Source organism: Phocoena phocoena, chromosome 13, assembly GCF_963924675.1.
Source record: "Phocoena phocoena chromosome 13, mPhoPho1.1, whole genome shotgun sequence".
NCBI classification, from domain to species: Eukaryota; Metazoa; Chordata; class Mammalia; order Artiodactyla; family Phocoenidae; genus Phocoena; species Phocoena phocoena.
The window spans coordinates 33,213,381-33,236,953 of record NC_089231.1 but is presented as its reverse complement, the minus strand read 5'-3'; the positions used below and the strand labels follow the sequence as shown (position 1 = coordinate 33,236,953).

Genomic DNA, 23,573 nt, shown 5'->3' with positions numbered 1-23,573 from the left:
CCTGGATGGCATCTTCTTCGAATATAAGGCTGTGTCATCCACTGCTTTTGTTAATTATCTTAGCTAGATCTTCTGGATAACTTGCTGCAGCTTCTACGTCAGCACTTGCTGCTTCACCTTGCACTTTGATGCTATAGAGATGGCTTCTTTCCTTAAACCTCATGAACCAAGCTCTGCTAGCTTCAAACTTTTCTTCTGCAGCTTTCTCACCTCTTTCAGCATTCATAGAATTGAAGAGAGTTAGGGCTTGCTCTGGGTTAGGCTTTGGCTGAAGGGAATGTTGTGGCCGGTTTGATCTTCTATCCAAACCACTAAAACTGTCTCCGGATCAGCAATAAGGCTGTTTTGCTTTCTCATCATCCATGTGTTCATAGTAGTTTAATTTCCTTCAAGAATTTTTCCTTTGCATTCACAATTTGGCTGTTTGGCATAAGAGGCCTAGCTTTCGGCCTGTCTAGGCTTTCAACATGCCTTCCTCACTAGCTTAATTATTTCTAGCTTTTGATTTAAAGTGAGAGATTTGTGACTCTTCCTTTCACTTAAACACATAAAAGCCATTGTAGGGTTGTAAATTGTCCTAATTTCAACATTGTGTCTCAGGGAATAGGGGAAGAAGAGAGAGGGAGAATAGCTGGTCAATGGGGCAGTCAAAACGCACGTAACGTTTTATCGATTAGGTTCTCCGTTTTATATGAGCTTGGTTCATGATGCCCCAAATCAATTACAATAGTAACATCAAAGATCACTGATCACAGATCATGATAACAAGTATAATAATAGTGAGAAGGTTTGAAATATTGTGAAAATTACCAAAATGTGACATAGAGACACAAGGTGAGCAAGTGCTGTTGGAAAATTGGCACCAATAGTCTTGCTTGACACAGGGTTGCCATAGACCTTCAATTTGTAAACAATGCAATCAATATCTGCATAGTGCCCTAAAGTGAAGTGCAATTAAATGAGGCCTGTTATAGTAATAGGAGTGGTTAGAAGTACAGATTATGTATGGGACCCTATTTTATGAGTTTATATACATTGATTTTTATCCACACAACAACCCTATAAGTTAGGTACTATTATTATCCCAATTGTAAGGAAAAGTAGGTAGTAGGAGGTTAAGTAATTTGCCAGATGTCCTCAGTTAGTAAGTGTTGAAGTTAGGATTTGTACCCAGACATTCTGAGTCCATATTTTTATCTACAGTGCTTTTCTGGCTCTCATTTTAGAATCTTAGTATCTTAGAATACAATTTATTTGACATGGAAAGAACCTCTAGAGATTATTTAGACTAGAATTTTTCTGAGAAAAAGAAGGTCCAGAGTAACTCACCCAAGGTTGCAGAACTAGTGATAGTGACTGGCAATGTGTTCTCATGGCCAGTACATTGATTTTGCTCTCAACGGGGTGAGGTTTCTACTTGATGATAATAGATGAGCATCTGTTCTTCAGATGTTATTTTTCCTGATCTTTTGCCCAAATGATATGAAGGATTCATCTGATATCTTCTCTTTACCTAATCCCATAAATGGAAAATCTTTCTTGGTGACATTTGTAAAACACCACAACACATTTTACTGTCCTTCAGAATTGTGAGAGGAAGGCGGAGAGACTAAAAGGTGAAAAATTGAGTCGGGAATTTAAAGGCAGGGGATCAGGTCTGGCAGAGATGCGTGCAGGGAATAATGTTAACGAGGTTAGGGAGGAGAAAATAGGCTGCAGAGAAACACATGTTTATTGAGTCGGCGTTTTCTTTGTTTTTGAGAAGAATCACAAATCCTGGTTAAATAACTAAATTCCTACTGCTGTTCCTCCTGGAGCCCTTCTCTCCAGAGGTGCCCTGGTGAGCAGCAGTGTGACCCCAGTGCCCACCAGCAGAAAGAATTCCTGTTCTTTTGACTGTCAGTTTGGGGCATGTATTTAAACCGCAGTTTGTTCTTATGTGACATACTCTTTTGTTCGCCACCCATGAGCCTCTGGATACACCTCAGTTTTCGCTGTTCTGGAAGTTGACTCCCTACTGGAGACAGCACTTATAGTCCCCCAAAATAAATGTTGTTTTTGCCACATATTGCAAAACACATATTGTTTTTCCTATATTTTAAGTCAGACAGTCCTAAATATATTGTCAACATTGGCTAAAAATCTTTTCAGTTTTTCATGATGTGTTAAAAGACAAACATAGTTTTATTTACTTAGTTTTACTAGAAACAAGCCCTCGAGTTTTAGTGAAATGCCAAGATGACTCTCTACCACCATTATTTGTGTTATTACTAGGAATAATGAAATGACTACAGCTAATAATTTGCAATCATATGTAATAGTACTTTTCCATCCCTCATAACGAAGTTGGGAGAGAGTTGCCTTGGTGAGTGCAACAGCGTTAAATGTGTGGCCAGGGGATCCATGAGTTAGGTGTCAGATGGTAAAGCAAATAATAATATTGTTGCCAACTTCTTTCCTTTGCTGATCTCATTTAAGGAAAAATTCTCTTGATTGAGGTCTTTGAATATAGATATTTGAGTTCCAATAAAAATGCATTGATGCCACACTTTTAAAAAACAATTAAAGCTTTCATTTTGAATGTTCAGTAGTCTCTTTTCACTTTGTGATTCTTTATGTTATAATATTTATTCTATAAAAATGTATCACATGCCTACTATGTGCCAGGCACTTTTCTAGGTTCTGAGGATGCAGAGGTGAATATAAAAATCCCTACCTTTAGAATGTAAGGACCTTACATTCCTGTTGGAGGAGAAAGTTAACAAAATAAGTAAAATATATTTTATGCTAGATAGTGTCATGTGCTTTGGAGAAAAAGCTGGAAAGGGGAATAGGAAGTGCTGGGTTCGAGTATTAAGGCAGCTTTTCACTTCTCAATGGAATAGTCAGGAAGGCCTCACTGAGAGTTGACATTTGGACAGAAACCTGAAGCAAGTAGGGGAGCAAGCCACTGAATAACTAGAGAAGACTATTCCAGCCAGAGGAGCTGCAAGCACAAAGGCCCTGATATGGGAGCATGTGTGACATGTTTGAGAAATAGGAAGAAGCCCAGTGTATTAGGTCAAGTTTTCTCCCTTTAAGAACAAGCTCACCTGTTTAAAGAATGCAATACTCTCACAGCTTTCAAAGGAAATAGATTATTATTTTGAAATTGAATAGATGGGCTTGGTCTAAACACTATAGATGCTGCTAAATGACAAAGCTGTTTCATCATGGCTTGAATTTCTGAAATCTTGGCTCAATGCGGTGTGCGTGTGAGCTAAAGGAAATAAATAAATGGTGATATCTTGGGAAAAGTTCAATCAGACAGAGTCAATGAACAGTAAAAGGTAAGGTCCAAGTAAATTGAGTTTACTTTCTAAACCCAATACATGCAATGGAACAGCTAATGAAATTCTTGCTTAATATTTGGTCATGAGAAATTAAGCTTCAAATGAAATAGTTTCTCCTTGTGACTTCACAGATCCTTTGAAAATAGAAATTGCATCTTTAAATCCAGCTTGAGTATATTCCTGATTATCAGTTGCAGCAACAGAAACATATTCCCTAACCTTATGAAAGTCCAACTTTTCATAGGTCAAGGGATTGCTCCTTTTAAAGCATGCTGCTGCTTTTGTCAGGTGGATTATAAATGTTTGTCTCTCACACATATTCTCTCCTTTATGTTGTATTACTTCGCATATACTTTTATGGTGCTTTGCAAATATTTTAAAGTTAATAGAATCAGTCTTTATGTCTTTACATTATACTTTAAAAACCCCTTTTCCATTTTAACCTAATTAGTACTTTCTAACTTGTTCTCCTAGAATGAGAGACTACAGGCATTGCTTGGAGACAACGAAAAGATGAACTTGTCAGATGTAGAACTTATCCCATTGCCTTTAGAACCCCAGGTGAAAATTAGAGGAATAATCCCAGAAACAGCTACATTATTTAAGGTAATTGTGGTGGATCTTTAGACACTACCTTTGAAAAAAGATACCTTTTATTTATCCGTGTGTTTTGTTTTAAGATCTTTTTGTATTATCAGTAGACATTTTATGTGAAATGTATAAAATATTTTTATATCTGGATTTTTTAATCTTTAATTTTTGAACTATTTATTAATCACCTGATTTTTCTCATGTAAGCTTTTTTTTAAAAAAATTAAAAGTTAAATCGCAAACTTAGACATTATAAGTTCCCGTGTTTAGATATGAGTTCTAGTTAACCTATGACTTAAATTTTTTCTTGTATTTTCAAGTGTAGTAATTCTCTTTAGTCCTTAATAGCATGCCAGACTTTCTTTTGGCTGGCCACCACCTGGATAGTTAGAAAGAACTGGTAGCAGCTGCCTTCTCTAAGCAGGCCAAAGGGCTGAGCATCATTACTTGTGAAGAAGCATCATTATCTGCTGGGCATCATATTGAAAGGTCTCTCTGAGGCATGATGTTTTAGGTCTTCTGATTCTAAGGGTGGAAGGGCATAAGTTGCATTGGGATATTACTTTGTATCAGATAAGAAAGGGTTCATAGATCAACAACTTGGGTATATGAAAAGGGGTGTGATTACAGTAAAAAATGGTTGATTTTTTAAGGGTGTGTTTAAAGGCAGCCCATGGCAGCCCAGCGCACACAACTGCAATGTAAGTTTCATAAAGCAGTACTTAACCTTACTGCATATTATGGACTCTAATAGTTTCTATTCTTTTAAAAACTATTCTATTGCATTAATTTTTAAATGTTGTTTGCAACCTATTTAATTGGTTTTAAAACTCATTATTGAATTATATCCTGCAATTTGAAAAATGCTGGTACAGGAGAGAAAATGCAAGTATTTCTTAGTTCATGCTAGAACTCCCAAATAAGACCTGCTTCTAATATTCTCATTCCCTTAGGACTAATCAAAACCAGTGAATCAAAAAAGGATTTTTATTATTTTTTTGCAAACAGGATGAAAAAGAATATCTAAGACATAGAGCAGGAGTTGTAAGAGTGGGGCATAAGAATCTATCATTATTGTTAGGTGTATTCTGGATCCATTTTTCCCTTAATAATATAATTTTATAATTATGTCTTATATACACAAAGTAGATGGTCAATAAAATATCATGGGACATCTTTTTAATCCTAATATTCAGTCCTGATTTTTTTCTTCCAGCCCTTATTAAGTATGTGGACATTCTTTTTTTTTCTTTTTTCCACTATGTAGTACACTTGAAGCTAACATAATATTATACATCAACTATATTTCAATTTTTTTTTTTTAAAACATCTTTATTGGGGTATAATTGCTTTACAATGGTGTGTTAGTTTCTGCTTTATAACAAAGTGAATCAGCTATACATATACATATGTTCCCATATGTCTTCCCTCTTGCTTCTCCCTCCCTCCCACTCTCCCCATCCCACCCCTCCAGTCTGTCACAAAGCACCGAGCTAATATCCCTGTGCCTTGCGGCTGCTTCCCCCTAGCTATCTACCTTACTACGTTTGTTAGTGTGTATATGAGTATGTGGACATTCTTAAAAATTCTGAATTGCAGATAGCAATTAATGGTTCTAGAGTGTTTACTACATAACTCTAGCATTATAATTTTTAACCATTTTTGAGTCATGAATGTCTTTAAGGGTCCAATGAAAGTGATGGATTGGATACTTTAGAATGTTACCCATATGCTTGTACATACACTGAAATGTCTGCACAGAGTTGTAGGGGAATCCATGAATTCCTGTTGTCTTTTTATGAACTCCTTAGAGCTGAAAAGGTTATGCACCTAGTTTTCAGTATTTTTAAACAGTATTTTGTAGACCTTAGCTTAAGAATGAAAGCTAGATCTCCATGGGGAGTGAACCCCTTAAGGCACTGGGATTAGTGCTTAGTTATCCTGAGATTGTCAGCTGCTTGCATTAGATTTCAGATGACATCTAAATTTCAGAATCAGATCCGAATCTGAAAAGGGAAATTACAACAAAGAACCTCTTGCTTATCATTTATCTTTAGGAAGATCACTTCCAGTTCTTCTTGAGCTTTTGTGAGCTAGGGTACAAGGTAATTTATAAAATATATTTTGCCTGAGGTGATAAAAGGATACTACAAATTTAAGATAATTTAAAGTTTGGAGTTTCAGTCCACTAGAGGTTGTAGGTTCTAAACATATATTCTTTGAAGCATTTTTGTTGCCTTTTCCCCCAACATTTTATACGAAAGTTTTCAAACATACAGCAAAGTTGGAAGACTTTCACAGTAAACAACTGTATACCCACTTCTTCTATCCTGTTATTAACATTTTACTGTATTTGCTTTGTCACACGTCTGTTCATCCCTCTGTCTGATACTTTTTATGCTATTATTTCTCATGGCCTGTATAAATTAAGGTTATTATTATTTGTTTTCTTTATTAGACTCATTTCTTTTCTTTAGATTATTATAAATTTCCCCACATTTCCATCTTATATAATTTGAAAATAATATTTTTATTTCCAGAGTGCCCTTATGCCCGCACAGTTATTCTTTAAGACAGAAGATGGAGGCAAATATCCAGTTATATTTAAGCATGGGGATGATTTACGCCAAGATCAACTTATTCTCCAAATCATTTCACTCATGGACAAGGTGAACATAACCTTATGTTGGTAGGGAACATTTTTTCATTTTAGAAATTGATGATTTAGTGGATATGCTGTGCATGGACAGAATTGTTTTGTAACATTCAGATGCAGTCCTAGAAAGCTGAACAATCTCCACTTGATCTTGAGCAAATTTAGTTGTTTTTGTACACTGCAGTATGGCTCTTATGATTAGTATAAAATGAAACTGCATGTGTTCCTTTTTATAAAAATGTTTTTCCCAGTTAAGTTCTTTCAGTGTTAAATTTAGTAATTTTCTTCCTCTTAGTCAATTAAATCTTCTTCTTTTTAAAATCCTGTTTCTGTCCCTGGCTTATAAAGGAAAATATTTGTCCTCATTTCCTTTTTCTGTGTTCTAAAATACTTTGTGACCAGTAAGGCCTGCATAAATCCTTCTGTTCATCGAAAACTGACAGTGATCTAGAAAAAGATAAGAAATTTGACATACCACCTTGTAAAGTGCTTAATACATTTATTTTGATGATCAAAGTTAAATTAATTGATTTAATTAAGCCTTAATTTAGGTTTACTTTCTAAATCTCTGTGTATTAAAGTGCTATAGTACTTGCGTGCAAAACTATTTTATAACATTCTTTTCATTTGGTTAATATAACTTTTGATCTTAAGCTGCTACGAAAAGAAAATCTGGATTTGAAGTTGACGCCCTATAAAGTATTAGCCACTAGTACAAAACATGGTAAGTTTATTTTATAACATTATTATTTATTTCAGTGTCCAATGAGTATACTTTTCCTTTTTTATTTATTTATTTATTTATTATTTATTTATTTTGTGGTACGCGGGCCTCTCACTGTTGTGGCCTCTCGCATTGCGGAGCACAGGCTCCGGACGCGCAGGCTCAGCGGCCATGGCTCACAGGGCCAGCCGCTCCGCGGCATGTAGGATCTTCCTGGACCGGGGCACGAACCCGTGTCCCCTGCATCGGCAGGCGGACTCTCAACCACTGCGCCATCAGGGAAGCCCTACTTTTCCTTTTTCAATTGAAAAGTGTTAAGAATGTTAGAGATTGAACTCATGTGTAACACTGAAGACCACTTGAGCCTTCCTGACTGCTGGCCTACCTTCTGTCTCTCCCTCCCTCTCTCCCTCTGTCCCTCCCTTTCTTCCTTCTGTCCTTCCTTCCTTTTATACCTCTTGGAATCATTAAACAACATATTTGGAAGAAAAATTAGCATCTTTCTGATATATTTCTTTGCATTCAAAACTTTCAGTAGCTACAAACTACAGTAGTTTTCTTCCATGGTGATCTGTATCTGGAATCATTACTGAGAGTTACTAAAACTCAGAGAGGCTGTGCCCTGCTTATACAAGCCACTCAGCAGATGATGTTGCCTTATCCACTAATTTTTTTTTTAAATATATATCTAAGTCTTTTTGATATTGAGTAACCTCTGGAAGTTTGGCAGAAGATTCCCTAGGAATGCTTGCCTAATGCCTATTGTAAATTTTATAATCTTGTTACCCTTAGAGCTTCTTACCCTTAGGTATCTTGAAGAAACAAGTACCTGTTTTATTTTAGGCTTTCTGCCCTTCTCTGGGCCACCCCCAAATCTTTTTGACGGTTTAATTCCTGTTCTCATTTTTCTCTCAGAATGATCTTGTTAAAAGTGCAAATATTCTACCATCCTTCATAGATTGATTTATTTAGCTTTCATTTGCTCTTGGGACAAAGACAAAAGCCTTAGCTTAGTTTACAAGTTCTTGCATGGTATGACATACTTCTGCACCTATCTCTGTCACCTCTTTCTTGCCACTCTCCCCCTTGCTTCTTAGGCTTTAGCCACACCAGCCACCTTCCATTTTCTCAAATGTACCATGCTCTTTTCAGTCTTATATGATCATTGTCTTTAATATCCTTTCCGCTTTACTAATTAATCTTTATTATCCTTCAAAACACGGTTCAGATGTCAGATGTCCTCTGATCCCTGTTGTAATATAGGTCTCCCTATGCTATTCTCTTTCGTTCATAGTTTTTATCCCAATAAAACTTGCAAGCTTGTAAGATCTTTGAAAGCAGGGTCAAGGCTCTATTTTTGCTTATCTGGCGAAGTTCTTGCTACATAGTAGAAAAACTATAAATGTCTGTTAAGTGCATTAATGCAGACTGTTCAGTATTTATAAGAATAGATGATACAGGGCTTCCCTGGTGGCGCAGTGGTTGAGAGTCCGCCTGCCGATGCAGGGGACGCGGGTTCGTGCCCCGGTCTGGGAGGATCCCACATGCCGCGGAGCGGGAAGGCCCGTGAGCCATGGCTGCTGAGCCTGCGCGTCCGGAGCCTGTGCTCTGCAATGGGAGGGGCCGCAACAGTGAGAGGCCCGTGTACCACAAAAAAAATAAAAATAAAAAAAAAAAGAATAGATGATACATTTCTTACTCTAAAGAAATATACAGTCTCCTAATTTGCACGTGAATGATTATAATGTAAGGCTTACCAAAACCAGATCATGGTTATGATCCTGAAATAGTTTCCATCATTCAACTTTGATTGTTTTTCAGATTTGTAGTTTTATACTTCTTTTGTTGTCCCTAGACTTACCAGATTTACTTTTTCTCCTTATTCTCCTGTATACTATCTTCTTTCCCTTCTTTTTGGTAGTTTAAGGGATTTATACTTCCCTCTTATATCATTTCCAGGGAATGGCAGAAGATGGAGTATTACACAAAGAAAGCCAATGAATATACTATAATTTTAGGGTTAGGTGATTGATATTCCACAATTCCAGATTTCTTAAAATGATTTTAAATTCAGAATAATTTTAATTGACATATGTTATAATACTATAGAAAGAAATTTTTATTCCAGATTTAAGAAGCCTAGCCTATTATTTTGTGTTCCTTGTGTATAATAATAGAAATTGGCCTTGAGAAGCATACAGATTGTCAGCTTATTTCTTGTTTTTTAAGTTTCCTTGTATTTCCTATGATGTAAATGCCAGTGTATACTAAATACAATGTTTATAGACCTCTTTAAGCTATTAGGTTTGTAGTGTATACATTTTCAAATGAAGACTATTCTTAGCAGAATCTTTATTTTTATTGCTTCACCAATAGCTATGCTTAATACAATGCATCTGTTTCTGTGTAGGCTTCATGCAATTTATCCAGTCAGTTCCTGTTGCTGAAGTTCTTGATACAGAAGGAAGCATTCAGGTATAGTATCTATTTTAAAGATTTATAAATTTCATGAATATATTCTTATTATAAAAATTTCAATCTTTATAAAAAGTATATAAAGTTAGAAATGACAGTCTCTTTTTATCACCCATCTTCCCTAAAGTTGTTTTCCTTTCCTGAGAAGTAAATAATGCTAACAGTTAGAAATGCTTCCATGGTAGATGTTTAGTTCCTTAAAATGGGCCTAACATATAATAGGAGATCAGGAATTAACTGGTAAACAAATTTTAAATTTGTTACAGTTTATGGTTGTATTATATTTCAAAGTATGAAAATATTATAATTTATTTAGCCATCAGTGAACATTCTGATTATTTCCGATTTTTGTTGTCAGAACAGTCCTACAGTGATATTTTTGCTTGTACATGTTTTGCACAATTATTTTTTAAGACCCTTATCCCCACCTCCAAAGTCATTTCTCTCCTTTAATATAAGAAAAGACAAGTTTTTTCTGGGACTAAGCCATGTATATCTTTGGATTTTTTTTTTTACATTTTAAATATGTGAATTAGTGTTTAATTCAGAATTCTTATTACATCTTAATAGTTTATTTTGTTAATTTTTAAATATAATTTTTCTTTTTCCTAAGAAAAATGTATATAATTCACACAGAAAAATTGATATGCCTGAGATGAAAAATAATACAGTGAAAGGCTTGATAGAGGATATTTGCTGTAGTGTGTTTTTGTGTTTCTCAGTTTAAAGTGTCTCAGTAATTCAGTATGGAGTTTAGATTTTCAAGAAAGCGTTACTCTGTTTTGTTGTCAAAACAGGTGGTTGATTCTGTTTGGTTTGGGGTACAGTCATGTTCAGTGGTTAAAAGCTCACACTCAAAACATCAAACTGCCTGAGTTTGAAGTTTGGCTCTGCAGCTTTCTAGCTATATTTTGTGTAACCTTGCAAGCAGGTTAGCCTTTAGCTGGTATTTGGCTTTCTGTGAGAACTTGGCTTTTAACTGATAAGGGTGGTTCACATACCTAGACTGTTTGTACAAATAATATGATTTATAGCAAGCAACCTGCCTTCCTTCTAGAATTTTGATAGTTACTGAACTAAATAGACTGTAGAGGGTGCCTGTATGACCAGCCCCCAGTAAGTACGCTCAGTGTATGCCTTCACAGAAGACAGCAAGGAGGATTGCACATGGAATTCACAGGCTTTGCCTGTGTATTTTTCCCACGCTGATCCTGTTGTGTATACTTTTACTGTAATACACACTGCTGTGGTACAACTGTAAGTTGAGTCTGTGACCCCAACTAACAAATCAAACCTGTCAGAGGTATAGGGGACCCCCTAGCATACCCTTCAAGTCTCAGTTTTTATATCTGTAAAATTTGGATAATGATGAAGAGTACCTAGCTCTAGAATTGTTCTGAAGATGACATGAAATGTATGCAGAGCTTTAGCACAGGTTTTAACTGAAGTAATTGTTTAATAAAGTTATCAATTATTATGTTGCTCTGTGCAATTATGATTTTGTAAATTAAACCAATGACAGTTTGTGTCCTGATTCTTAGTTGCATGTGTGATCTGTGTAAATAATTTTGCTGAGTCATAGCTTATCTTATCTTCAACTTTAGTAGATAATTAAAAATTGTTTTCCAAAATAATTGTTTTTAGAAGCAACTGTTTCTCATTGCTACCCATCTTTGCCTAATCTTGGTATTGTCAAACTTCTAAATTTTGGTATTTATTATTATTTAGTTTGCATTTCCCTGATTACCTGAAAGATTGAGTATTTAAAAATATTTGTAGGCCATTTATTTCTTCTGTGAAGTGCTTGTTCATATCTTTTACGCATTTTCATGTTGGGTCGTTTGTCTTTTCCTTATTGATTTATAGGAGTTCTTTATATATTCTAGATGTAGATTCTTTGTCAAACTTACAAAGTGCTCCAAAAAGCTTAAAACATAGGATAAACTTACTTTTTTAATAGTGTGTTAGTTGTATTTTCAAATAATATACACTGTGTATTTTTCTTTAACATCTAGATGTAAGGGAATAGGTCCAGTTGGTAATCTGGGGGTAAAAAAAATAAATGCATGATTTTCCCCAGTGTTTCCAGACTCTTTGGACACTCTAGTGTATTTATTGTGCCCCTATAATTCTTTGGTTCAGTCTGCATCTCTTATATTTATCTTTTTATCACTTTCCTCTGAATCTGAAAATTCTTAGCATTGCATTCTAATTATTTTGAAAATTGGAATGTAACTTTATTGAGTTTGTTAATGGTAACAGTGTTTCAGTGGCCATACTTAAAAGGTAATTTTTAAAACTCATGTTCACTTTTAGGAGAATATATGATACCCAGAAAACCCCTTATGTTTACATTCAAGAGAAAGGTGAAACAAACTGATAAATTAAGTATAGAGATATAGCAGTAAGTTTATTTAATGTTTTCCCCTGTGGTATAGAAGTAGCAGGCTTTTATTTATTTATTTGTTTGTTTGTTTGTCTTAGCCTATAAGCATAGTAATAAGACTGATTCCTGAGGAATATGCTTCCTAAAGTCCACATTTTATAATTACTGACTGCTGTACACCAGACACCTCTTTGTCATTATTTACAATTTTTAAATGCTAATTTGTTTAAGGATTGTATTGAATTTATAAACATGAAAATAATATCTTTTCAGAACTTTTTTAGAAAATATGCACCAAGTGAGAATGGGCCAAATGGGATCAGTGCTGAAGTTATGGATACTTATGTTAAAAGCTGTGGTAAGTATTTCAACTTACTACGTTTCATTGATATGTGGAAATAAAGGAAAACAGGCTATCCTGATATTACCATGCTCATACACATTTAGAACATGTTAGGATTTTTTCTAGTCCATTTGGGCTACAATAACAAAATACCAGAGACTGGGTGACTTACAAACAACAGAAATATATTTTTCACAGTCCTGGGGGCTGGAAGTCTGAGATAAGATGCCAGCCTGGTCAGGTGAGGGCCTTCCTTGGGTCAAAGATGTGTTACTTTATCTACACCTATTGGGAGGAGCTAGGGAGCTCTGTGGGGTATCTTTTATAGGGAGCTAATCCCATTCATGAGGGCTAAGCACCTCCCGAAGTTCCCACCTCCTGACACCACTACCTTGGGCATTAGGATTTCAGCATGTGAATTTTGAGGGGACACAAACATTCAAACCATAGCAGTTTTAAATGCTGTGCAAGAAAATTAAAAGATAGAAAATGTGAAAAAAGAGGTCGTTAATGTTTTGACATAATAGTAGGAATAAGGTGTAAATTCTGTTTACTCTTTTATAGATGCATCTTCTTTTTAAACATCTTTATTAGAGTATAATTGCTTTACAATGTTGTGTTAGTTTCTGCTGTATAACAAAGTGAATCAGCTATATGTACACATATATCCCCATATCCCCTCCCTCTTGCATCTCCCTCCCATCCTCCCTATCCCACCTCTGTAGGTGGTCACAAAGCACCGAGCTGATCTCCCTGTGCTATGTCTCTGCTTCCCACTAGCTAGCTATTTTACATTTGAGAGTGTATATATGTCCAGAACACTCTCTCACTTCATCCCAGCTTACCCTTCCCCTTCCCTGTGTCCTCAAGTCCATTCTCTACATCTGCATCCTTCTTCCTGTCCTGCCCCTAGGTTCATTAGAACCTTTTTTTTTTTTTATTCCATATATATGTGTTAGCATATGGTATTTGTTTTTTTCTTTCTGACTTACTTCACTCTGTATGACAGACTCTAGGTCCATCCACCTCACTACAAATAACTCAATTTCATTTCTTTTTATGGCTGAGTAATATTCCATTGTATATATGTGCCTCATCTTTATCCATTCAGTTGTCAATGGACACCCAGGTTGCTTCCATGTCCTGGCTATTGTAAATAGTGCTACAATGAACATTGTGGTACAGGACTCATTTTGAATGATGGTTTTCTCAGGGTGTATGCCCATAGTGGGATTGCTGGGTCATATGGTAGTTCTAGTTTTAGTACTTTAAGGAACCTCCATACTGTTCTCCATAGTGGCTGTATCAATTTACATTCCCACCAACAGTGCAAGAGGGTTCCCTTTTCTCCACATCCTCTCCAGCATTTATTGTTTATAGATTTTTTTTTTTTTTTTTCCGGTAAGTGGGCCTCTCACTGTTGTGGTCTCTCCCGTTGTGGAGCACAGGTTCTGGACGCGCAGGCTCAGCAGCCATGGCTCATGGGCCCAGCCACTCCGCGGCATGTGGGATCTTCCCGGACCGGGGCATGAACCCATGTCCCCTGCATCAGCAGGCAGACCCTCAACCACTGCGCCACCAGGGAAGCCCTGTTTATAGATTTTTTGATGATGGCCATTCTGACTGGTGTGAGCTGATACCTCACTGTAGTTTTGATTTTCATTTCTCTAATGATTAGTGATGTTGAGCATCCTTTCATGTGTTTGTTGGCAATCTATATATCTTCTTTGGAGAAATGTCTGTTTAGATCTTCTGCCCATTTTTGGATTGGGTTGTTTTTTTTTTTTTATTTTGCTTTGTTTTTTGTGGTACTGTTTTGTTTTTTGTGGTACACGGGCCTCTCACTGTTGTGGCCTCTCCTGTTGCGGAGCACAGGCTCCGGACGCGCAGGCTCAGTGGCCATGGCTCACGGGCCCAGCTGCTCCGCGGCATGTGGGATCTTCCCGGACTGGGGCACGAACCCGTGTCCCCTGCATCGGCAGGCGGACTCGCAACCACTGCGCCACCAGGGAAGCCCTGTTTTTTTGATATTGAGCTGCATGAGCTGCTTGTGTATTTTGGAGATTAATTCTTTGTCAGTTGCTTTGTTTGCAAATCTTTTCTCCCATTCTGAGGGTTGTCTTTTCGTCTTGTCCATGGTTTCCTTTGCTTTGCAAAAGCTTTTAAGTGTCATTAGGTCCCATTTGTTTATTTGTGTTTTAATTTCCATTTCTCTAGGGGGTGGGTCAAAAAGGATCTTGCTGTGATTTATGTCATAGAGTGTTCTTCCTATGTTTTCATCTAAGAGTTTTACAGTGTCTGGCCTTACATGTAGGTCTTTAATCCCATTTTGAGTTTATTTTTGTGTATGGTGTTAGGAAGTATTCTAGCTGTCCAGTTTTCCCAGCACCACTTATTGAGGAGGCTATCTTTTCTCCATTGTATATTCTTGCTTCCTTTATCAAAGATAAGGTGACCATATGCATATGGGTTTATCTCTGGGCTTTCTATCCTGTTCCATTGATCTGTCTTTCTGTTTTTCTGCCAGTACCATGCTGTCTTGATTACTGTAGCTTCATAGTATAGTCTGATGTCATGGAGCCTGATTTCTGGGCTGTGTTTTTCTTTCTCTGGATTACTTTGGCTATTCGGGATCTTTTGTGTTTCCATACAAATTGTGAAATTTTTTGTTCTAGTTCTGTGAAAAATGCCATTGGTAGTTTGATAAGGATTGCACTGAATCTGTACATTGCTTTGGGTTGTATAGTCATTTTCACAATGTTGATTCTTCCAATCCAAGAAAATGATATATCTCTCCATCTGTTTGTATCATCTTTAATTTCTTTCATCAGTGTCTACATAAGGTCTTTTGTCTCCTTAGGTAGGTTTATTCCTAGGTATGTTATTCTTTTTGTTGCAATAGTAAATGGAAATGTTTCCTTAATTTCTCTTTCGGAGTTTTCATCATTAGGGTATAGGAATACAGGAGATTTCTGTTCATTAATTTTGTATCCTGCTACTTTACCAAATTCATTGATTAGCTCTAGTAGTTTTCTGGTAGCTTCTTTAGGATTCTCTATGTATAGTATCATGTCATCTGCAAACAGTGACAGCTTTACTTCTTTTCCCATTTGGATTCCTTTTATTTATTTTTCTTCTGTGATTGCTGTGGCCAAAACTTCCAAAACTATGTTGAATATTAGTGGTAAGAGTGGGCATCCTTGTCTTGTTCCGGGCTTTAGAGGATATGGTTTCAGTTTTTCCCCATTGAGAATGATGTTGGCTATGGGTTTGTCATATATGGCCTTTATTATGTTGAGGTAAGTTCCCTCTATCCCTACTTTCTGGAGAGTTTTTATCACATGTGGGTGTTGAATTTTGTTGAAAGCTTTTTCTGCATCTATTGAGGTTATCATATGGTTTTTATCCTTCAGTTTGTTAATATGGTATATCACATTGATTTGCATGTATTGAAGAATCCTTGCATTCCTGGGATAAACCCCACTTGATCATGGTGTATGATCCTTTTAATGTGCCTTTGGATTCTGTTTTCTAGTATTTTGTTGAAGATTTTTGCATCTATGGTCATCAGTGATATTGGTCTGTAGTTTTCTTTTTTTGTGACTTCTTTGTCTGGTTTTGGTATCAGGGTTATGGTGGCCTCGTAGAATGAGTTTGGGAGCATTCCTCCAAGTTTGGGAGTGTTCCTCCTTCTGCTATATTTTGGAAGAGTTTGAGAAGGATAGGTGTTAGCTCTTCTCTAAGTGTTTGATAGAATTTGCCTGTGAAGCCACCTGGTCCTGGGCTTTTTTTTGTTGGAAGTTTTTTTTTTTTCTGTTTTACATGGGCCTCTCACTTTTGTGGCCTCTCCTGTTGCAGAGCACAGGCTCTGGACACACAGGCTCAGCGGCCAAGGCTCATGGGCCTAGCTACTCCGCGGCATGTGGAATCTTCCCGGACCAGGGCACGAACCCGTGTTCCCTGCATCGGCAGTTGGACTCTCAACCAGTGCGCCACCAGGGAAGCCCTGTTGGAAAATTTTTAATCACAGTTTCAATTTCAGTTCTTGTTATTAGTCTGTTTATATTTTCTCTGTCTTCCTGGTTTTGTCTCAGGAGGTTGTGCTTTTCTAAGAATTTGCCCATTTCTTCCAGGTTGTCAATTTTATTGGCATGTAGTTGCTTGTAGTAATCCCTCATTATTCTTTGTATTTCTGCAGGGTCAGTTATTACTTCTCCTTTTTCATTTCTAATTCTGTTGATTTGAGTCTTCTCCCTTTTTTTCTTGATGAGTCTGGCTAGTGGTTTATCCATAGATTCATCTTTGCAATCACTTAACTGTTTTGTAATTATAAGTTATTTCTTCCTGGAAGTTGTAATTTTTCCCTTGATTTTCCCTGAGTTTGAGTAAGCAATTACGTAGACTGTGGGAAAAGTGTTTCAGGAATAATTATATTTTTGATAAATCTCTAGAGCTAAGATAACAGTGTTCTGTTAGGAGGTGCCTCTCATGGTATTTTAGATTAGTGCTTATGGTCCCTTTCTGGAAATAAGTAAGTAGTGACATGCCATAGGGATTAATTCAAATGTTTCAACCACTTATGCCTATTGTCATTAAGTTTATATTCTAGAGGATTATTTTTTATTTTCTTGAGAGACTTTTTTTTTTAATAACTATATTGTTTAAGGGAGGGTTAATAAAGGAGTTGACACTAGAGTTGAGCCCTGAATAGTATATGGCATATATCATGTTATTCCTGTTTTACATAAATATTATATTTATGTCCATATTTCTACTTAAGCAGTCAAGCTTGGGGAAGCAATTAGAGGATTTTCTAGACATATAACAACTATATTTAAACTTTCCTATCATTTTATGGCTTATAAATTGCTCTCTTATACATGACATTTTTTTTATTTTTCACAATGCTCCCATGAGGTAGTATTCCATATTATTTTTTACTACATAATTTATTCCCAAATTTATACTTGATACATTTTTGGCTGAGAAGTATAAAGAAAATATAATATTCCTAGGAACTTTTAAAATACTGAAATAAAATGTGTGTATGTATATTCATATTCCTTGTGGTTTTAATTCTTATTTTAACCTAAGGAACATTACATGTGTTACGTGTAACTGTGCTTACCCATAAAAATGATCACATACAGTGTATTTAGATTTTAAGACTAAAAAAAATTGAAGCATCTAAGAGAGAATGTTTCCCTTTTCTTATTCACTCTGTATTTCTCTCTCCTGTCCCTCTTTCCCTTCCTGCTTTACTTCCTTTCTTCTGTCCTTTTTTCCCTTTTCTCTTCCATTCACTTTTTTCTCCATTAAGTCTGTGTTTTCTAAGATCTGAAAAAATTAATATACGTCTAAAGGCTTGATAGATCACTCACATGGCTGGCAGCTTATACTGTTTTTCAGCAAGCCTTGTCAATCAAGGCAACTGTACAAGGCTTACCCTATGGCTTGTGTTTCTCAGAGCTGGGTTTCAAGAGGAAGTATTCTAAGAGACAGGAAGTAGAAACTTCTGGTTTCTGAAGGCCTGGATTGGGAAGCTGGCAGTTTGTCACTTCTGTCATATTCTGTTGGTCATAGGAGTCACAGAACCTGCCTGGATTCAAGGGGAAAGGATATAGTTCCCATCTTGAATGAAAAGCATGTTAAAGAATCTTTAATCTGCCACACTTAGTTTTCAGTACTTTATTACCTGAGATATTTTGTATGCCCTCAAGCAATTACCTCGTGTCTTAACTTTCTGATAGTTACTGTAAATTTTTTTACCTTGTAAATCTATTTAATAAAGAAATGTTAACTTTTTCTACTTAAAGTATATATGCACACAACCTATAAGTATTGACTAAATTTTGAAAACCCTGCTCACTTAAAAAAAGTATTGGAACAATATTTCATAATATGTGCTAAATGTCATAGTATTGTGCCTTTTATATAATGTTATATAATTATATAATGTTTTTTCCCATGAGCTAACGAAATATGCCTTTTTTGAATATAAAAAAAAATAGCCATTTAGATTGTACCTGGACAGTTAACTTCAAATTAGATATTCTTCCTAATAAAAGCATTTCATATTTATTCATATCCTGATAACTGATTTGATGGCAGGCCTTCTCTTCATCTTATTTTGAATACCCTTCTGTTTTCTATATATACTGCTGTGTTACAAAATAATTTTGTGTGTTTCAGTGAGTTTGGTAGCATTCCAGGTAATATTGCAAGTTGAAAGCCATTTGAATTTTTCATTAGAGGATTCAGTGCTTAATAAGTTGCAACATTGTAATAGAATCTGATCGTTGGGCATTATCACATAGATGCATGTATTATAACTTTCATTTTAAAAAGTAATGTTTTAGGTTTTTGGCAAAGTGTAAGAAGAAGAATGCGATTAGTTATGGTGACATTTTTTCCGGATTATGCAAGGTGTCAAATCTATATTATGCAAGTAAATGTGGGAACACTGATTATTCTCACACTCATATCTTTACTAGTAAAGGGAGATAGTATTGTTTAGTTGTCTATGTTTCTCTGTATTTTGCTTTAAGTCAAAGTTGTTTTATAAAACCAGTTTCAAGATGTTTGTGTGTGTATCTCACATGAAGTCCAAATACTAATGAATAGCATCCTTTTGACGAGATTCTCTTCGACAGGTATAGTGTTTCCATTATAGTTAAAAAATAACTTCATTTTTCCTGAAACTCTTCTGATCTACTCTGTGCCATCTCAAATCATTCTGAATATTGTTTATATCCTCAAAATTTTGAAGGGTCATCCTACTCTTGCCTCAGATACCTTTTTCAAGATGTAATCTTTTATCTTTTAAGTGTTGACATTTGAATTATTGAAACACCCCAAATTCTCATCTCCACCATTTATATATATGAAAGAGAGAAAGATCATATGCTGTCTCACTTGACTTAAAAAACATTTATTGAAATGATCATCCAACGTATTTATGACCTTAACACACTGAGACAGGGTAAAAGGCTCTTTTTCATACATTTTCCATTTCCATTGGAAAATAATCCAGTAATAACAATGAAATATTACTGAAAAACCAAATTTGATGATAAAGAGTAGTTTATAAAAACATCTTGCTGGGCTTCCCTGGTGGCGCAGTGGTTGAGAGTACTCCTGCCGATGCAGGGGACACGAGTTCGTGCCCTGGTCCGGGAAGATCCCACATGCCACGGAGCGGCTAGGCTCGTGAGCCATGGCCACTGAGCCTGCGCGTCCGGAGCCTGTGCTCCGCAACGGGAGAGGCCACAATGGTGAGAGGCCCACGTACCGCAAAAAATTTTTTTAAAAAATCTTGCTTTATCAGCAGAGACAGGCATAATTCATACATGTCTAGTTACATGAAAATTTTAGGTCAAAAATACTGTTGCTGTGTATATGAATCATTACTTTCATAGAGATAGCTAAACAACTTGAAACAAAGTAAATAGTGATAAAAATTAAACTAATTGTAATTTATAATTAATAAGAAGGTAACTGGTACCATGTAACAACTCAGAGGCACTGATAACACAATGATGTTCTTTGTGAAAATTGCAGGAATTTCAGCTATCTTCATATGCATATTATCAGTAGGAGTTTAGTATCCTTGACAAGTGGCAACCGGATTTCTAAGTGAATCCCTTATTAGAGAACTCAGTGTGCTAAGTTCTAATGTGTTCTCAATTCTCTTTACCAATATCAGATTTAATATCCTTCAGTTAAGTCACTTACTAGTCTTTTAGTGGAGAGCCTTTAGTCATTTGTGGAACTGCATATTTTGCAGCAGTTTTAGAGCAGTGCTACTACAAGTATAATCCAACAGCATTAGCTTCACCTAGGCACTTGTTTGTATTACAGACTCTCAGGCCTTTCCCCTGCTGTTTGGATCAGAATCTGCATAGAGGATTCCCAGGGGATTCTTAGATGCATTAGAACACTAGAGAGGGCTTTTCAAACTTTGATATATATAACAATCACTCTCTGGACATTGCCTCTGGAGATTCTGATGCAATAGGAATGAAGTAAGGCTTAAGAGTTTGCATTTTTAACAAGATTCTAGGTGGTAGTGAAACTGCCAGTCTGTGTATCACATTTTGGGTAGCAATGCCTTAGATCAAATGTCAGTCAATTTTTCCCTAAAGCCTTTCAGATGGTAAATATATTTATACTTTTCAGGCCAGGTGGTCTCTGTTGCAACCATTCAACCAGGCCATTATATAGTGCTTAAGAAATATTTAAATAAATAGGCATGGCTCTGTTCCAATAAACTTTCTTTGTAAAATATAAAAACAGAGGGGGACCAATTTGGGCCATCAAGCTGTATTTGCTCATCCTTTATGTAAATGACGCTCAAGTCCCCCAGTGGCCCAACTACCAGTTTCATTCAGCATCAGTTAACATAATCTAACTATGGTGGTTTACACACGTAACAGTTATTTTCTTTTTTTGTAAGAAGCCCAGATGTAAGCCATTACTGTTGTTGTTTTAACTCTTTAGGGATGTTAGTGTCAACCAAGGTCTCTGATTCTCTTGGTCAGCTCCCTCTATAAAACTGCTCACCACAAAACTACATTTGCTTTCTGGACAGGCCTAACTTCAAGTGAGGCTGGGAAATGTAGTCTTTTATGTAGGTACAGTCTTGCCCCAGAAATCTTAGTTTGGTCTTCTTTTAAGGAAGAACTGTACATAGGATATTGTGTTTTTGGCAAACTAGTAGTCCTTGTCACACTACAGACTATATTTTGAGAATAACTGATATGTTTAGTCAACTGTAAATGATTTGTTACAGTTAAGTGAAAATTATTAGTAGACCAGTAATATGATTAGAAGCATTTTTTTTAATGATAGTATGCTATCTTTCATTCATTCTCTACATATGGATATATTTTGAAATATATATAATTTTATCTAGAATCAGGGTATGGTGAGTTATTCTAAACAAATATACTTGAGCTTAAATATCTTGTTGAATGTTGCATCCATCAAAATAGCCACTTTGGGAAGGAGGAATTACACAGAGTACAGTGCAAAAGTGGCGTAAGCAATGATGTTAGAGTCTAACTTAGGTTTAAACCCCAGCCCGGTGACCTTCGACAATCCTGTTAACTTCCGGAGCCTTAGGTTTTTTAATTTGAAGGATGGTTATAATACTTAACTGACATCATTAAAAGGGTTAGACATGATGAATGTAATGTACCTAGCTAAGAACCTAGCCTTCAATAAATTGTAGCTTTGTTTATAATTATAATTGAAGATTAATCTGATGATGGATGTCATTGCTTAAGCCACTTTTGGACTTCCATAATGGCCTTCAGAACCTGAATCAAATGAACTTTAATATTAATGAATTTAGACAGGATTAATTTGGTTATTAACAGGTGGTCCGATCTTTTTTCTACATAGTGTCTGAAATAAACATGTGTTTGTAAATACTGGCATAGTCATATGTGTGTTTGCAAGTTGCATTTGTTCTTAAGTTAGTAATGCGAGAAACAGAACAGAAAAAAAACGGCTTCAAACAGGTGTTGTTTGCTTAAATTTTTTGAGCACTTTCATCATGCGCCAGGTTTCCAGACTTTAGAAGAGAAAGAAAGAGAGAATAAAGGTAGAGACAGTGACTCTGCCCCTTGTCCTGCTCAGGTAATTTTTCTTAATTTAGAGGATTATGCTGTGAACTTCATACATGCCTTTACCACTCACGTGGATTCATTTGTTTTTCTATCTGCTGGCACTTCAAGATTGTTTCTCTAAAGATTTTTTTTTTTAAATTCTACACTTACTTTTGTTATAGTGTAGGTAAGATGGTTGTGGGATGGTTGACTTCATTATGTGTGTTTCTGCAGACACTTTTTTTCACTGTCATTCTTAACATATCTACTTTGAAATGAGAAACAATAGACACATGTTATAATTAAGGTTTCTGAAACCTCATTTAACTTTTGATTAAAGTGACTTTTATAATTTGACAGAATTCTACAGGGTATTTTCTCTGTTGCAAATAATAATTTGAGTTTCAAGTGATAACCTCTTCATAGAGTCAAAGATTACACATTTAATTTGAGAATTTAGGTAAGAAGTCAGAAAGAGTAGTAATCAATTTGAAATTAAAGTAGCACAAGCTGCTGTTGTATTCAGTTGTATGTATAACCTGATTTGCATGTGTTTTTCACAAGTCTTTTGTCTTTTGTATTTGAACTGTTATTGCAGCTGGATATTGCGTGATTACATATATTCTTGGAGTTGGAGACAGGCACCTGGATAACCTTTTGCTGACAAAAACAGGTAACAAATAATGGCTAGTAGCAAATATACATTTTATATGCCAGTGATTTTTGCCCTGGAATCTACTTCATAAGAAAATAAGTTGCATAAGTGAATTTAAATTGAAGTCCCTTTATATGGTACCTTGGAAGGACATGTCAGGGAAACTCCCATCCCTTATAAGAACTGCTTTAGTAGAAATCCTACAGATGGTCATCTAGCCCTTACTTCTCGAAATGCCTCCTTTAGTGGGAAGCCCATAATGTATACAAGCAGTCCAATCTCTTATTGTACAGCTCTAGTTAGAATGTTTAAATGTTCTTTCTCTTATCAAACAACACTGAACTCACATTAACCTCTATCTTTAATTCTTTACCTTTTCCCCTTGGAGTTATGTGGAATAATCATTCTCATCCTTCTTCCTAATAACTCCTTGGCCCCATGGCTTTAAACACCATCTCTGTGCAACTTCCAAACTTACTCTATTTCAATCCATTTCATTAGCTGTTTACCTGAAATTCTAAATATTATACAGCTAGTCATAAAAGTTGTTTTCTTCCTCCACTACCTGCCTGATAAGCTGCTCCTCACTTGGTTTCCCCATCTTAATGAATAGTAACATCACCTACTCAGTTGTTTAAGCCCCAGACTTGGGAGTCATTTTTAATTGCACTATTGGCTTCATCTTACATATCAAATCTATTATCAAATTGTATCTACTGCTCACCAAAATAAATCATGAAGTTACCCCCTCTTCATTTCCACTGCTTTTATCCCATTTGAAACCACCAATATCTTTTGCC

General features: G+C 35.9%; 1 protein-coding gene across 1 annotated transcript in view; it reads left to right on the top strand.

Moving 5' to 3' along the window:
• PIK3C3 (phosphatidylinositol 3-kinase catalytic subunit type 3) overlaps positions 1-23,573 on the top strand; it is a 153,661-nt gene that overhangs the window by 92,019 nt on the left and 38,069 nt on the right. The window contains exons 16-21 of the mRNA XM_065889387.1: positions 3,807-3,938; positions 6,464-6,592; positions 7,234-7,303; positions 9,714-9,778; positions 12,438-12,522; positions 22,717-22,791. Coding sequence (XP_065745459.1) covers positions 3,807-3,938; positions 6,464-6,592; positions 7,234-7,303; positions 9,714-9,778; positions 12,438-12,522; positions 22,717-22,791 — 556 coding nt within the window. The remainder of the gene's footprint in view (positions 1-3,806; positions 3,939-6,463; positions 6,593-7,233; positions 7,304-9,713; positions 9,779-12,437; positions 12,523-22,716; positions 22,792-23,573) is intronic.